General features: G+C 53.8%; 1 protein-coding gene across 1 annotated transcript in view; it reads left to right on the forward strand.

Annotated features, from left to right (window-relative positions):
- The first annotated feature begins 9,271 nt into the window (after positions 1–9,271).
- MYO15B (myosin XVB) overlaps positions 9,272–16,909 on the forward strand; it is a 34,882-nt gene continuing 27,244 nt past the window's right edge. The window contains exons 1-12 of the mRNA XM_053569589.1: positions 9,272–11,877; positions 12,201–12,264; positions 12,470–12,579; positions 12,749–12,823; positions 13,187–13,283; positions 13,591–13,694; positions 13,830–13,893; positions 14,014–14,127; positions 14,264–14,425; positions 15,341–15,454; positions 15,562–15,620; positions 15,697–15,829. Coding sequence (XP_053425564.1) covers positions 9,812–11,877; positions 12,201–12,264; positions 12,470–12,579; positions 12,749–12,823; positions 13,187–13,283; positions 13,591–13,694; positions 13,830–13,893; positions 14,014–14,127; positions 14,264–14,425; positions 15,341–15,454; positions 15,562–15,620; positions 15,697–15,829 — 3,162 coding nt within the window. The 5' untranslated portion in view covers positions 9,272–9,811. The remainder of the gene's footprint in view (positions 11,878–12,200; positions 12,265–12,469; positions 12,580–12,748; positions 12,824–13,186; positions 13,284–13,590; positions 13,695–13,829; positions 13,894–14,013; positions 14,128–14,263; positions 14,426–15,340; positions 15,455–15,561; positions 15,621–15,696; positions 15,830–16,909) is intronic.

Consider the following 16,909-nt stretch of genomic DNA (forward strand, 5'->3'; position numbering starts at 1 on the left):
CTGGACTTCTCCACCTGCCATTCCAACTGTGTGTAGAAATCTTCCCTCTATAAATGCAGAGCTGTAGCCAGAACCCAGCCTTTCCCACTGGGGTCCTGCCTTTCACCCATAAAGGTGCTCAGGAGAATCCCCGTAAGCTGGTTGGTGTGTCTGAGAACTCCTCTGTGTTCTCTGGGAACAAACGGCAAGCATGAACCATCTTGAGCCTGTGTCCCTGGGTCTATGCCGCCCCAGGTTGGCCTTTCCCTGCTGTCAGGAGGGGAAAACCTGGTGACATCTCAGATCCAGTGGCTTCTTCTGGACATGGAGGGCGAGGGGTGTGTGGAGTGCCACTGAGGTGGGGGCAATGGCCAGAGGTGAGAGGCCCTCTTCCTGGTGCCCTCTAGTGAGGGGCTGAGTTAGATGACTGGGAAGGGCTTTAGGTTTTGATCAGACCTGGGCTTATCTTCATTAACCTATCCTTGAGAACCTGTTAATGCCAGGCATGTGAGGTCCTCAGGTGTCGTACACGTATAACAGTCCCTGCCCTGGTGGGGCTCATAGTCCTTCCCAGTGTGGCAAGTGTTTGGGTGAAGGTGCCCATGAGCAATGCACCTACAGGGTGACACGCCAGGAACTAGCTAGGCAGAGGGTGTGGCAGGTGGCAGACTGTTCTGGGTGGAGGACAGAGGGACCAGTAGTAGGTGGGGAACCTGGCTGCTTGCCGCAGGAAGGACAGAGGAGCTGGGTGTGGCTGGTAAGAGGCTGCGGCAAGAGTGCTGCTGCCTGCCACTGGGGAGAAGCGGAGCTGAGCACCAGGTGCTGGGCTGGATACTCCAGGGACCCTCCTCAAGAGCACATCTGGCTCAGGAGTCTCTGGGTTTGGGAACTTGGGCTCCTAGCCCATCACCTCTGGCTCCTTGGGAGGTTGAGAAGGGGGTTCTGCGTGGCCACCTGAGAACCTGAGGGCAAGGACACTGGGCAGACAGAAGCCAAGACAGAAAGAGGGTGCCGTGAAGGCTATGTTAACCGGTTTGATGAAAATATTTCAGATTATATATAAAACCAGCACATTGTACCCCATGATTGCATTAATGTACACAGCTATGATTTAATAAATAAAATTTTTAAAATAAATTAAAGAAACCAAGACAGGCTGGCAGACACCCAGCAATATACCTTAAGGAGTCTGGGTTTTATCCTGAGGCAATGGAAGCATCTGAAGAGTTTATTTTAATTTTTTTGTTGTTGTTGTTGAGACAGGGTCCCGCCCTATGCCCCTGAGCAGAGTGCAGTGGGCGTGGTAGCTCACCACAACCTCAGACTCCGGGCTGCGGGCACCCCGCTGCCTCAGCCTCCGGAAGCCGCTGGGATTACAGGCGCTCGCCGTGGCGCCCGGCTGGGTTTTTCCATTTTTTTCACGAGTCGGGGTCTCACTGTCGCTCAGGCGAGTCGCGAACTCCTGAGCTCAAGCGATTCTCCCTCCTCAGCCTCCCCCAGTGCTGGGATTACAGGCGTGAGCCACCGTGCCCGGCTTAATTTTTTTTTTTTTTTCGGCCTGGGCTGGGTTTGAACCCGCCACCTCCAGCATATGGGACCGGCACCCTACTCCTTGAGCCACAGGTGCCGCCCAATTTTTTTTTTTTTTTTAATTTCAGTTTGCTTGTTCATTCTTTGTTCGAAGTACTCCTTTTTTGTTGATTTTCTTCTTCCTCTAGCGGTGCTGGCTGTTTTTGATGTTGTTGGTAGAGACGGGGTCTTACTCTGGCTGACTGCTGCTCATTCTGGTCTTGAACCTCTGAGCTCAGACAATCCACCCGCCTCAGCCTCCCACAGTGCTGGGACTATAGGTGTGAGCCACCACGCCCGGCCGCATCTAAAGAGTTTAAGCAGAGAAGGGCTGGGTATATGGGTTTGTTTTTTTCTTTTTATGAGACAGTTTAACTCTGTCACTGGCATCCTCATAGCTCACTGCAACCTCAAACTCTTGGGCTCAACTTCCGAGTAGCTGAGACTACAGGCGCCCACCACCACACCCTGCTAATTTTCCTCATTTTTTTTTTTGTAGAGACAGAGTCTCACTTTACTGCCCTCAGTAGAGTGCCGTGGCATCACACGGCTCACAGCAACCTCCAGCTCTTGGGCTTATGTGATTCTCTTGCCTCAGCCTCCCGAATAGCTGGGACTACAGGCGCCGGCCACAACACCCGGCTATTTAATTTTCCTCATTTTATTTTATTTATTTATTTTTGAAACAGAGTCTCACTTTGTCACCCTTAGTATAGTGTCATGGTGTCATAGCTCACAGCAACCTCAAACTCTTGGGCTCAAGTGATCCTCTTGCCTCGGCTTTTCATTTTTAGTAGAGATGGGGGGGTCTCAGTCTTGCTCAGGCTGGTCTCACACTTGTGAGCTCAAGCAATTCACCAGCCTCCCAGAGTGCTAGGATTACAGGCATGAGCCACCATGTCTGTCCATTTTCCTAGGTTTAGTAGAGATGGGGTCTTGCTCTTGCTGAGGCTGGTCTCAAACTTATGACCTGCCTTGGTCTTCCAAAGAGGTAGGATTAAAGGTGTGAGCCACTATGCCTGGGTTTTTAACTGAGTTTAAGGAGATATACAGCTTGTTTTATTCAGCTAAACACACAAATGGGCAAATAACATGATTTCTCCTGCCAAGAGACCAAGGTTGAAGATGATGATAATGCAAGCACCAGAGCTGGAAGAAAATGTCAGAGCCTGCATTCTGTAGCTCAGAGGGGCTTCATAGCTATAGCAGTGGTCTGGCTGATAAGATTGTATCAAACCACATACACTCCTGAAAATATCAGTAAGACTTTAAAAAATGGATTAACTTCCGGGCAGCGCCTGTGGCTCAGTGAGTAGGGCACCGGCCCCATATACCGAGGGTGGTGGGTTCAAACCCAGCCCCAGCCAAACTGCAACGAAAAAATAGCCGGGCGTTGTGGCGGGCGCCTGTAGTCCCAGCTGCTGTGGAGGCTGAGGCAAGAGAATCGTGTAAGCCCGAGAGCTGGAGGTTGCTGTGTGCCGTGTGACGTCACGGCACTCTACGAGGGCGGTAAAGTGAAACTCTGTCTCTACAAAAAAAAAAAAAATGGATTAACTTCCATACTCATTAACAATGAGCTTTGCCATGAGCATGCTATGCTTTGAGGTGTTAGCTAATTCAGTGGTTTGCATGTTTCAGTTCTAAGAAAACATTCTCAATCCTGGGAGTGTGAGATAAAATCTTTTATTGATGGGTGTACAGAAATGGAAGGGCGGGTGGTGCCTGTGGCTCAAGGAGTAGGGTGCCAGTCCCATATGCCAGAGGTGGTGGGTTCAAACCCAGCCCTGGCCAATTAAAAAAAAAAAAGAAAGAAATGGAAAGGCTTGGCATCCTCTTCTCCTTTATTTTTTTTTTTGGTAGAGACAGAGTCTCACTGTACCGCCCTTGGTAGAGTGCCGTGGCATCACTCAGCTCACAGCAACCTCTAATTCTTGGGCTTACGCGATTCCCTTGCCTCAGCCTCCCGAGCAGCTGGGCCTACAGGCGCCCGCCACAACGCCCGGCTATTTTTTTGTTGCAGTTTGGCCGGGGCTGGGTTTGAACCCGCCACCCTCGGCATATGGGGCCGGCACCCTACTCACTGAGCCACAGGCACCGCCCGGCATCCTCTTCTCTTGAAAGTGGATTGGGGCCCAGTGTGGTGGCTCACACCTGTAGTCCTAGCACTGTAGGAGGCCAAGGCAGGTGGATTTCCTGAGCTCAGAGGTTGAGACCAGCATGAGCCAGAGTGAGACCCTGTCTCTACCAAAAAATAAACAAGTCGGGCGTTGTGGCAGGCACCTGTAATCCCTGCTACTTGGGAGGCTAAGGGCAAGAGAATCGCTAAAGGAAGAAAGGGAAAAAAAATTAAAAAAAAAAAAACATGTCAAACTAAGAAGAGTGAAAGCCAGCTGAAATTGAAAGCAAAATAAAAAATAAAAAGAAACTGGATTGGAAAGCTGGGTTGGGCTGGGTGCAGTGGCTTACTCCTGTAATCCTACCACCACTCTGGGAGGCTGAGGCGGGTAGATTGCTTGAGTTCATGGGTTCGAGACCAGCCTGAGCAAGAGCAAAACTCTATCTCTAAAAATAGCCAGACAGGGAGGCACCTGTGGCTCAAGAAGTAGGGCACTGGTCCCATATACCAAGGGTGGTGGGTTCAAGCCCGGCCCTGGCCAAAACTGCAAAAAAAAAAAAAAAGCTAAACATTGTGAAGGGTGCCTGTAGTCCCAGCTACTTCGGAGGCTGAGGCGAGTGGATTGCCTGAGGTCACAGGTTTGAGACCAGCCTAAGCAAAAAGACCCTGTCTCTAAAAATAGCCAGGTGTTATGGCAGGCACCTGTAGTCCCAGCTACTTAGGAGGCTGAGGCAAGAGGATCACTTGAGCCCAAGAGTTTGAGGTTGCTGAGAGCTATAATGCCACAGCACTCTGATGTTGACAAAGTGAGACTGTCTCAAAAAAAAAAAAAAGGAAAGCTGGGCTGGCACAGGGAGAAGAGCTGGAGGTCCTCACAGCAGTGCAGGAAAGAGATGATGGTGGTGGTGGGACAGAGGCATTGAGGGGCTGAGTTAGACAAGGACAGCTGCCCCCTGGGAGAAGGCAAGTGGGTGGGAGGGGTCCCTACTGACTCCAAGGGCCCTGGAGATGTGTAACTGGATCTGTAGTCTGGAGATGTAGATATGAGGGTCTTGGCATCCAAAGAGGTAGGTGACTTAGTGTTCATTTAGACTTTGAAGTCAGGCAGATCCAGCCCATGGGTCTTGACTTTCCTGTGGCTGGCTCCTATGTCTTCATTTACTTGTCCATAAAATGGGCATAATACTGAGGACTTCCTCAGAGGGCTGTGAGGCTTAAGTGAAGGCTTGTAAAATCACACAGCACTTGGGCCCTAGTAAGTACTCAATCAAAAGAGGTGAAAGTCACGGTTGACAGTGAGTAAGTCCAGGAGAGGAGATGGCTTCGAGAGAGGGATTTGGAAAAGGCTCACCCACAGCCCCTAGGAGGCATTCACAATACCTGGGAGCAAGGCAAGCAAAGGTAGTGAATGCAAAAAGCTGGCTTAGAGGATGGCCCATCTCCTCTGGTGTCCAGATTAGCCAGGTTGTTCTCTGGAAGTTGTTCAAGGTCCCACTGCCAGGAGCTGGAGTGTGGGGGACCAAGGGAAAGTCCCACACAGCTGGGAAAGGGGGACGAAGGCTGTCTGGTTCCAAAGCTTGATTATCAGAAGAAGCACCCTGGGTTCAGCAGAATAGTGGATACTAAGGACCTGGGTGTGGTCACTAATTCCTCATTTACTGGCTATGTGTCCTTTAGCTTCCTCACCTATCTGAGCCATTTCTTTCTTTCTTTTTTAGAGACAGAGTCTTACTTTTTCGCCCCAGGCTTGGGCTTAGGTGATTCTCTTGCCTCAGCCTCCCGAGTAGCTGGGACTACAGGCACCCACCTGGCTATTTTTTGTTGCAGTTTGGCTGGGGCCGGGTTTGAACCCACCACCCTCCGTATATGGGTTCAGCACCCTACCCACTGAGCCACAGGTGCTGCCCCATTTCTTTCTTTCTATTTTTTTTTTGCAATTTTTTTTTTTGGCCAGGGCTGGATTTGAACCCGCCACCTCCAGCAAATGGGGCCGGCGCCCTACTCCTTTACTCCTTTGAGCCACAGGCACTGCCCTGAGCCATTTCTTTATCTGCAAAATAGCCTGAGCCCCCTCCTAGGCTATAAGTGAAATGATGCTTGGGAAGGAAACAGGGGCTTAGAGGATAAGAAGCTTACCACCCCCACCCAGCTGGGTGAGTATTAGCCCTGGCCTGGGTCAACAACAAGGAGAGGCGGGCACCCAAGGAGGCAGGAGGTTGGACTGGGGCACAGAGCTGAAGAGCTTGTCCTGAACTCACAGGACATGTTGTAATGGAGCCACTGAGGAACCAGAGCTCAGTTTACATGGGGGAAACTAGCTAGCTCCTGGGGAATACAATTGACAGGAGGCCATTGGTTTGGACTGAGATCTTACACTAGCCCCAACAGACCAAACCAAAATGGAGTCATTCTTGCTAAAGTTCCACACCACTATGCTGAAACTAAGTTGTTTATTCTGACCTTCCAAGAAATCAAAGCGAGAGAAAGAGATAATAGTCAAATCCCCAAACAGGCCAGTTTTAGCCAGCATGATAAAGAGGTCCCTTCTGCTTTAACCTGTACAAGGAAAGTCATTTTGGAACAACCAATCTGCTTTTTGTTTTCTGCTTTTCTTAGCCTTTTGTCTATAAAGTTCACTCCACTGTTCATCTCATCTTGAACGTGAATCTACTTCTTTTTTGAGACGGGGTCTCACTATATTGTCCAGGCTAGTCTTGAAGTCCTAAGATAAGCAATCCTCCCTCCTCAGTTCCCTGAGTTGCTGGGACTACAGCACCTCACCTGGCTTCAACATTCATCCATTTTATAGAATGAGGTGTTGTCCAATTCTAGAATCACAAGTAAAAATCCAGTGAAGTTTTTTTTTTTGCAGTTTTTGGCTGGGGCTGGGTTTGAACCTGTACCTCCGGCATACAGGGCCAGCGCCCTACTCCTTTGAGCCACAGGCACCACCCCCAGTGAAGATTTTTAAACTAAATTTATTGGAATTTTATCTTTTGACACTCCTTATACCTGTTCTTCAGCTGGGCCTTTGCAGCCAGACTGCCTGGGTTGGCATCCCACCTCCGACCCTCAATAGCTGTGCCTCAGTGCTATCACTCATAAAATGGGTATCCTAATAGCACCTACTTCTTGTGGTGCTTTCAAGGATTAAGTGAAATCATAGTAAAGTGCTCAGAATAGTGTGGCACATCCTAAGCCCTAAAGGGCCATCTATTTGCTGTTAGTAGTATATTAGTGTTTTTGTTTGTCCAGGGCAAAACAGTGAGCTTTTTATCTTTATCTTTTGAGGGAAGGTGCTGTAATCTGGAATATTCCCTCCCCTGCTCTCTGCTGGGTGGTGCTGATGGGGAGGAGAGGCCAGAGCCTCTGGTGGAGTCACAGAAGTCGCTATGAGGCATGTCAAAGGTCCTGGCAGGACGTCTTATCTGACTCCATCTTAGTATCCCATATCGTGCCCAGGCAGCAGCTGCCTTGCCCTGGGGGCTCTTGAGTGGCCTCCCACATCTAGCCTGGGTTTAGCTACAGTCTAACCACTCACATCCAACAGATAGGCAAGGGAAGAGAAATGACAGGTCTCAGGAAAGGAATCACAGTGGTTCTAAGAGGGGGTAGCTGCTTATTTTCACAGAGAAATGAACTTAAAAAAACCCTGGGAGGGCAGCACCTGTGGCTCAAACAAGTAGGGCGCCAGCCCCATATGCCACAGGTGGCAGGTTCAAACTCAGCCCTGGCCAAAAACTGCAAAAAAAAAAAAAAAAAGCCCTGGGATTTTTGTTGTTGTTGTTTTTTTTTTTTTGAGATTGTCTCATTTTGTCACTCTTGGTAGAGTGCGGTGGCATTATAGCTCACAGCAACCTCAAACTCTTGGGCCCAAGAGACCCTCTTGCCTCAGCCTCCCAAGTAGCTGGGACTACAGGGTCTACAATGCCCAGCTCTTTTTTAGAGACAGGATCTCGCTCTTCCTCAGGCTGGTCTTGAACTCATGAGCTCAGGCAATCCACCACACCCAGCCTAGCACTGAGATTTTGTCACATTTCCTTTCTTTTTTTCCTTGAGATAGAGACTTGCACCATCACCCACGCTAGAGTGTCAGGGCCTCAGCCTAGTTCACAGTAACCTCAAACTTCTAGGTTCAAGTGAACCTCCTCCCTTAGCCTCCCAAGTAGTTGGGAATACAGGCACACATCACCATGCCTGGGTAATTTTTGTATTTTTAGTAAAGTTGGGAGTCTTACTCTTTTTTTTTTTTTTTTTTTTTGAGACAGAGCCTCAAGCTATTGCCCTGGGTAGAGTGTTGTGGCTTCACAACTCACAGCAACCTCCAACTCCTGGGCTTAAGCGATTCTCCTGCCTCAGCCTCCCAAGTACCTGGGATTACAGGCACCTGCCACAATGCTCGGCTTTTTCTTTTCTTTTTTTGGTTGCAGCCGTCATTGTTGTTTGGTGGGCCCGGGCTGGATTCGAACCTGTCAGCTCAGGTGTATGTGGCTGGCACCTTAGCTGCTTGAGCTACAGGCGCCAAACCAGGAGTCTCACTCTTGATCAGGCTGATCTTGAACTCCTGACCTCAAGCAGTCCTCCTGCCTCAACCTCAGTCTCCCAGAGTGCTAGGATTACAGGCATGAGCCACCATGTGCCGCCAATTTGTCATGTTTCAAAGTGTCAAATATGTTGGGTAATACCATGCATGAATGGTATGTGGGAAGGGTGGTCTCCCATCTTATTGGTGAAAGTATAAAGTGGAACGACCCTCATGGAGATAAACTAGGATATCTCAAAATTATAAATGCACATGCTCTATGGTTCAGCAATTCTATTTCTAGGAGTTGATTTGACGTGGATGCAGGTGAAATTATATTCTAGTGTTTGTAATCTAAGCAAAAGATGAGATGAAGGCAGCATCCACTTAGGAAGTAAAAACTTTTCAGGAAGGAATTGGCTAATCTATGGTGCAGTCATTTGCTGGGACACTATGAGAGAGGGGGAGAGAGCTGGAGCTCCAGTATAAAGAAAGAAAGGGAATCTCTGTACAAAATTTTCTATTATCATTTCTATTTTTATTTTCATTTCTATTATTACTCAAGGCTACAGTGAACTGTGACCATTCCAACCTAGGCCACAGAAGGAAACTCTGTCCCTTAAAAAAAAAAATTAAAATTAAATCACCAAGTTAAAAAGTGAAAAGACAAAATGTCCCCTGAGCAAATAAGCTTCCACTTGCGAGAAAGAGAAAAATAAAACAATGTTCACTTTTCTCTGCCTGGATAGGGCTGGAAGGAAATATAGAAATGGGTAACCTCTGTGGAAATTGAGTAGCTGAGCGTCAGGAATGTAAGACATCTACTTTGTGAATTTTGAATTATGTGACTATATTACCTGTTCAAAAAATAAATATTTAAAAAACACACACATTCGGGCGGCGCCTGTGGCTCAGCGGGTAGGGCGCCGGTCCCATATGCCGGAGGTGGTGGGTTCAAACCCAGCCCCGGCCAAATTAAAAAAAAAAACAAAAAAAAACACACATTGGGCATTTGGGGGTTTATGGGGTGTAGTTCTGCTCCCTGACTCCGGGGGGGGGTACACGAGCATTGGTTCTATGCCAGTTCTAGGTGTGCATTTATGTTTTATGTGCTTTCCAGTAAATTACATGTAAAAATTGGAAAAGGAAAACAACCTAAGAAAAGTCATGGAGTGCTTCTGTGTGCCAGGGTGGGCATGCTCCCAGCCTCCTAGAACCTCCAGGATGCTGGAAGAGTCCCAGGTAGGTTCCCTCATCCACCCCCACCCTGGTTGCTGGGCAAACACTGAGGTGGGAGCAGAGTGCAGGCCTCTCCATCTGGCACAGTGCCATGCCGGCCGGCTGGCAGCAACACAGGATGGTTGCCTTTGTCTGGGGCCTTTGTCCACAGCTGCAGCGTCTCCTCTTTCCGGGGCTGCCTCAGCTCCATTGTTGGTTGAGTGGGTCAGGACCCGCTGGCTCCTGCATTATTGATGCTGTGGGTAAGGCAGGAGCCCTGGGCATGGGAGAAGCTGAGCCTGTAGCCCCGGGTAGCGCACTGCACAGGTGGAGGGCACCCGCGGGCAGCCAGATCCCAGGGAAGAGAGGACCGAAGCGTCGGGAAGCCAAACTTCTCTGGGTCTGTTATGGTCCGGAACAAGGGAAAAGCGTCCCAACGCCCCGCGAAGCCCAGGACGCCGGCCTCCGGGGAACAGGAGTCGGGATCGGCCAGCGCAGATGGCGTGCCCAGCCGGGAACACAGACACGGCCGCGACAAGGGCCATGGGGTGAGACAGGCCACGGAGCCCGCTGTCACTGGGAGCCAGAGGACCTCTGGGGGCCGCAGGAAGCTCACTGACGGCGGGTGCAAACTGCGAGAGGCTGGGCGGCCGCCGGAGGTTCAGGAGAGGAAAGGCAGCGCGCCGCGTCAAAGACGCGGAGCCAAGGAGAGACGCGAACTTGGGGACAGCTGTGAGGGGCGCCTGCAGGAGGACAGCCTTCCCCAAGGAGAAGGGCAAAGGGGCAAGCGCAGCCACCGCAAGAGGAGAGGGAAGGGGTGGGGACCCTCAGCTCAGCGGGGCCACCAAGTGACCAGGAGCCTCGATGGGGACACGTCGGGCGGAGACGGAAGCAGCTCTTGCCCGGACAGCGAAGCCCGGGAGGCCCCGGGGAGCGGCGGACAAAACAGCGGGGCTCCAATACTGCAACCCAAACCGGAGCCAACGGACACAGGTTCAGAATGGACCAACACCGGGCCGGAGTCAGCGCCAGAGCCAGGCGAGCACCAGAGCAGCGATGGCCTGAGCAGCGAAGAGCCCCCAGCTGAGTCCTGGAACCGGGAAGAGTCGTCTGGGGCAGGGCCCCAGACAGCGAGTGGGGACTCCAGGACAGACGCCGACTCGAGTCTGCAGGGGGCTGGGCCTGGACAGGGCCCACATGTAGCCCCGGGAACTGCAAGCAGGGCCTCTGAGGCCCAGACTGTCGAGCCGGATGGAAAAGCCACCGCCTCTAGGCCTCTCAAGGGCAGCCGAGGGCGCTTCTCCGGGAGATCTCGGGCTCCTCGGGACGCAGGGCTAGCTTGGGACCGGAGTGCCAAAGGAGCGTACCGCAGCGATGAGCCTGAAACAGCCCAGGCTTCGACGGCCCCGGCTCTCCGCCAGGTCGGAAAGGTGGTGGGGAAGGTGCAAGTGGCGGCGGCCAAGAGCGAAGCAGGAGCCGGAGAGGTAGACCAGCCAGGGGACCCAGCGCAGATGGACGCCCTCGTGATGGTGAGCAGGCTCCGCGCGAGACCCTCGCCAGGCCCCGCTCCCGAGGCCGTGGGTCCCCGCTGCTCCAGCCTCCGGGAGCGGTTCCTGCGCGTGGTACGAGCACTGGACTTCCTGCGACGGCTGCGGCTCTGGTCGTGGAAGACCCAGGAACAGGTGCCAGGGCCTGGGGCTGGCGGGGAACTGGGGGCGGGGCCGCCGGCCGACGAGAGGCGGGGCCGCCGGCCAGGACTGCGGCGCCGCCTTGCGTTGCGCCTGGCGGGTTTAGCAGGGTTGGGGGGATGGCCGAAGGCTCCCCCTAGCGGCGGCTCAAGGCCCCCACAAACCCAAAAGAGCCCAGTCCCGGATCACCCTTCCGACCAGGAGGACCAGACTCCAGATCCCAGGTTCGCGGTCGTGTTCCCTAGGATCCACAGGGCGCAGAAGGAGTCGATCAGTCGGAGCTCTACAGAAGCGTCCGCGGACGCCTTTACGGGAGAGGGCCGCGTTTGGCCCCATGCAGGGGCCAGAGGTGACAGTGAGGGTCGCACAGGAAGTGGGAAAGGGGTGGCCGGGCCCCGCCGTGGCTCCCTCCTCGCTCCGACTGCTCCCGACCGGCTCCCACTCAACCAGAGCGGCTCCAGCAGTGAAGCGGAGCCGGAGACCCTGGAAGCTGAGACCCCAGTACACTGGGCGCAGGACTCGGGCCCCTGCGAAGACCCTGAGCTTGGCACTGTCATATTGCTGCCCCAGCTTGCCTTGGAGACCCGCCTGCAGCGGGAAAGGAACCGTGGCCGGTGTGGGTCCCTAAGGGAGGGATGGGAGCCTGAGGACGAGGCTGAAGCAGCTCTCGAGAAGGACCTGGAGCTGAACCTCCGCCAGAGGTTGGACGCGCTGCCCTTCCTTGGTGGCGAGGGTGGGGGCCCTGGAGACGGCCTGGAGGACACGGAGGACCTGGCCCGGCTACAGTGAGCAGCATCCTTCCTTATCAGCCATCACTGGTTCAGGGTTCCTCGCATCCCACCCTACCCTCATCTTTATAAATTGTATAGACCCTATTGAGTCCCTGAAGAGTGTTGTCCCAGGACAGTCCTTCTGTCTGGAAGGGGCAGGAGAGGATGAGTCAGGTGCAGTCAGCACAGGGCTTCCCTCTGGGACAGCGTCTTATCCTGCTTGTCCTTAATGGCACAGTCCCTACGGTATGGGGAAAGCTCCGGGAGGTTGGTGGCAAAGCTAACCTACAGCTTCCTCCACCCTCAACTGCTCACCATCCTCCCTGCTATCCCCACAGACCGGTGTGTGACAGCTCTGTGCTGCTGTGCCTCAAGAAGAGATTCCACCGGGGTCACATCTATGTATGGGGGCCTAGGGGGCTGAGATTCCCTCTCCACTGGGGACACAGGGCTTCCCAGCACCCTTTCCTCTTTCCCTTCCTCTTCCTCTTAGGCTGGGAGGTAAACTCTCTCTGGGACCTGCTGAGCGGGGCTGGGGCTGGGCTGGGGCACCTTGGAGCCCCTGATCCCTCCACACTCTGATGAGAAATTCTGCTTTCTTCCCCAGACCTTTGGGGGGCCCCTCCTGCTCTCTCTGAACCCCCACCAGCCCCTGCCTCTCTTCTCACCTGAGGTCTTGGCCAGCTACCACCCCAGGAAGGCCCCCAACACCACCCCGTACGTGCTTTTGCCCCTCCGAGCCTCTGCCCACCTCCCAGGCGGTCAAGTCCCAGGATGTCCCATTGACTCAGGTCCTGGGGCCTGTGGGCGCGTCCTAGTACAACTAAGAGGGCCCCAGTGCCTGTCTCTGGCAATGTTCTCATCTCCTCCTGTCCTCCTCCCCCAGGCACATCTTTGCCATGGTGGCATCAGCCTACAGCCTGTCTCAGAGCCCTGGGAAGGACCTCTGCATCCTCCTGGTGTAAATCATGGCTACCCCGCTTAGCTGAACCCTAAGGCCACACTGAGGGGTGGTGGGGTGGGGCATAAGGTCTATACTTGAACCTGTGGGTCTGGTCCACTGTTGGGCTGCAGCTCTGGACTTCATTAGGGCCATGCTCCTGACTAAAGTCATCACATACATACCAGAGGGGTCGCATCTTAGGCACTTTTCTCTGGTCTCCAGGCTGTGGGTCTATCTGCATTTCTGAGGGTCTCCCCCAGGGTGGGTGTCACTTCCCGGTAGCACATCTCTACTTCCTAGATTCAGTGAGGTGGTCCTACATGCCTCTTCCTGGAGACCCTACTAGCCTCCAGCTCCATCCTTAGCTCCTCCCTCTTGCAGTGGGCACAGCGGCTCAGGGAAGACAGAAGCCACCAAAAAGATTGTGCAGTTCCTAAGCAGCCTGGAGCAGGAGCAGATGAGAGACAGAGGGTGTCAGGTGAGGGCCAAGCTGGAGGTTGGAGACTCATAGACCAAATTGGCTACCTGTCTTTCTCTGGGGGGCAGCTGGCCATTGCTCACCCAGGGATCCAAGAGAGACTGTCCTTGGGACCGGGAGGAGGAGAGTAGTTTCAGGCCTCTGGCACCTTGTAGGGTCAACACCAGGCATTGCCTCTTCTAGTGGGACTGACTCCCCCAGGGAGCCACCCCGGCCAGCAGGCGTGGAGTACTCTCAGCTGGGGGGCCTGATTTGTGGGCACTACTGCTGTCCCAGTGACACCTGAAACCCTACCTTTCCCATTTAGCTGGAGGACGTGCTGCCTATGCTCAGCAGCTTTGGCCATGCCAAGACCATCCTCAATGCCAATGCCAGTCGCTTTGGCCAGGCCTTGTGCCTCTGCCTGCAGCAGTGAGTGACAGGGTCCAGCTGGGCACAGGGGCCACTGGTGGTCAGTGACGTTTACTAGAAAACTGAGGTTGCTGCCTAAAGAAGTCCCTAGTTTTGTACACTCTGGGAAACCCCCTCCAACTCCTGTGTCCACAGCGGGGTCATCGTGGGAGCCTCTGTTTCACATTATCTCCTTGAGACCTCAAGGGTGGTGTTTCAGGTAAGGGACACCCTGCTGCCCACCTCTTCCCAGCTCCTAGGATGGGAAAGACAGAGGGGGCTCCTGTAGGTCCCTAAGTCCCCAGGCCAGTGTGCCCCTAAGCTAGTCCTCCTCCCAAAGGCTCAGGCTGAGCGGAGCTTCCATGTATTTTACGAGCTACTGGCAGGTCTAGAGCCCTTGGAACGGGACCAGCTCTCCCTGCAGGGACCAGAGACCTACTACTACCTCAACCAGGTAAGGGCAAGCCTTGTGGTGCAGGGGAGAGGTCCTGCCCAGAGAAGGGTCTCTGCCCTAGGGTTTGAGGATGACCTGGAGTACAGGGAAGTTGTGAGGTGGCCAGGCCCTGCCCCAGGCCTGCTGTTCTCTACAGGGGCAGGCCTGCTGGCTCCAGGACAAGGATGATGCCCAGGACTTCACACGGCTGAGAAAGGCCCTGCAGGTGCTGGGCTTGTGCCCTGAGGAGTTGACCATGGTGTGGACTGTGCTAGCCACCATCCTGCAGCTGGGCAACATCTGCTTCTCCTCTTCAGAGGTGGGTTCCCCCTGTGGCAGGGGCCAGTGCGGGTGTGGCTTGTTTGCGTAATCAAGGCAATGATGATGCCACCATCATCCTGGAAAGGAGTCAGGCCCCCGTCATCCATATGTCAGTTCTAGAGAGTCTGTATCCCTCCCGATGTCTCTGCCACTAAGCTGCCACCCCTAGGAAGAACACCTGGCATTAAGTGCCCAGCTTTACTGTGTAAATTGTTTGACATTTATTTTCTAATTTAACTCACATGAAGATGCCACCATGCTGTAAGAGTTACTGTTGCCTTCTCACAGCAAGGCAGTGGAATCTGGGGGAGAAAATTTTCCAGAGTCATCCAGCTAGTAAAGAAAGTCAGACTCAGGTAGCACCTGTGGCTCAAGGAGTAGGGCACCGGCCCCATATACTGGAAGTGGTGGGTTCAAACCCAGCCCCGGCCACAAAAAAAAAAGAAAGACATTTAGTACTTAGGCTCAGCGCCAATAGCTCAGCAGTAGGGCGCCAGCCACGTACACTGGACCTGGTGGGTTCAAATCCAGCCCAAGCCTGCCAAACAACAATGATAACTACAAACAACAACAACAAAATAGCTGGGCGTTGTGGGGGGCACCTGTAGTCCCAGCTATCTATCTGGGAGGCTGAGGCTAGAAAATCGCTTAAACCCAAGAGTTTGAGGTTGCTGTGAGCCATGACGCCCCAGCACTCTTCTGAGGGTGACAAAGTTGAGACTCTGTCTCCAAAAAAAAGACTGACTCGCACTCAGGGCCCTCAGACCCACAGCCTGGCTTGTCACAGCCCAGATCTTCCCTGTGCTATCATCCTTTGGGGAAGCTTTCTGAGCAAAGCAAGGCCCTGCCCTACTCTGGGGGATTTGTCCATTCCTCAAGCAGAGCTCTACCTGTCCCTCCTTTCTCTGTCCAGTGGGAGTCCCAAGAGGTGGCTGCTGTATCAAGCTGGGCTGAGATCCATGCAGCAGCCCGGCTGCTACGGGTGCCACCAGAGCGCCTGGAGGGGGCTGTCACCCGGAGGGTCATGGTGAGCCCAAGGTTCCTGGGCAGGGGTCCCAACTTTCCCACCCATAGGCTGGGTGAGTGCCCTAAGCGCCATGGGCCTGACTAACCACACGCACCCCTGTTCTCCAGGACACACCCTACGGCCGGGTCTCACGATCCCTGCCAGTGGAAAGCGCCATCGATGCCAGGTGGCCCTGGGGACAAGAGAGAGCCAGGGCTGGGCCTGGTACTGTGCTCGACATGGCTCACTGACTGTGCTCACAGGGACACCCTGGCCAAAGCCCTGTTCTCACGGATTTTCAACTGGCTTCTGACGAGGATCAACGCACGGCTGGCACCACCTGGGGAGGGAAGCAGCACAAGCACCATCACTGTCGTGGATGTCTATGGCTTTGAGGTCACCCCTTGGGGTGGGGTCCAGGATGGGTGGTGCCCCTCTCATTCTCATGCATTCCCGGGGACCCTTGCTGCTCCAGCTCTCCCTGTGCAGGGCACTTATGAGGTGGAAGGCCTGGAAGTGTGCCTTCTATGATTCCTTCCACATCACCCAGGGACTGCTGGGCTCAGCCTGCTGGGGCGCTGGGGTAGAGAGGAAAGGGAGGGACATTTAGCGTCTAGATGAGGAGTCAGGCTGAGACAACCTGGGGTTCTCAGTTCCACTCCTCTCCAGCTGCATGATTCTGGGAGGAAGATGTTCCTGTCACCCGCTCTTCTCTCTTTACATAACCTCTCTTCTTTTTTTTTGTAGAGACAGAGTCTCACTTTATGGCCCTCGGTAGAGTGCCGTGGCCTCACACAGCTCATAGCAACCTCCAACTCCTGGGCTTTAGTGATTCTCTTGCCTCAGCCTCCCGAGTAGCTGGGACTACAGGTGCCCGCCACAACGCCCGGCTATTTTTTGGTTGCAGTTAGGCCAGGGCCGGGTTTGAACCCGCCACCCTCAGTATATGGGGCCGGCGCCTTACCAACTGAGCCACAGGCGCCGCCCCATAATCTCTCTTCTTTCTCTGGTCCAGCCTGGGCTGGGAGCCCTCCTGGCCTCTCTCTGGGAGGTGTTGGAGTCCACTGCAAGCCCCAGGCATAGCCCCACTTCCTCCTGAGGGGCAGGGTTGCTTAGTGCAGCAGGTGAGAGCAGGCACCTTAGAGCAGTCCTGCCACTTACTAGCTGTGTGACCTCTGGCAAGTTAATTATCGTCTTTGAGGCCTAGTGTCCCTATCTGTAAGACAGAACTCATAACAGGCTATGCCTCATGGATGCAACAGGCTTAATGGAGATGGTCTGTGAGAGAGCTGCGTGCTCCCAGATTCGGCCATTCTGCCCTGCTCTGTCCAGTCCTGACATTGCCCTTAGATAGTCCTGTCCTGTCCTGCTTGGCCTTGCAGGGACTCAGGAGCTTCAAAGACAGTGGAGGCCCCAGAAGTCTGCAGCCTCACCTCTCACATGCTATGAATGGAGGGAAGAGGGAGAGTCCCTGCA

The sequence above is a fragment of the Nycticebus coucang genome, chromosome 18 (genome assembly GCF_027406575.1).
Source record: "Nycticebus coucang isolate mNycCou1 chromosome 18, mNycCou1.pri, whole genome shotgun sequence".
NCBI classification, from domain to species: Eukaryota; Metazoa; Chordata; class Mammalia; order Primates; family Lorisidae; genus Nycticebus; species Nycticebus coucang.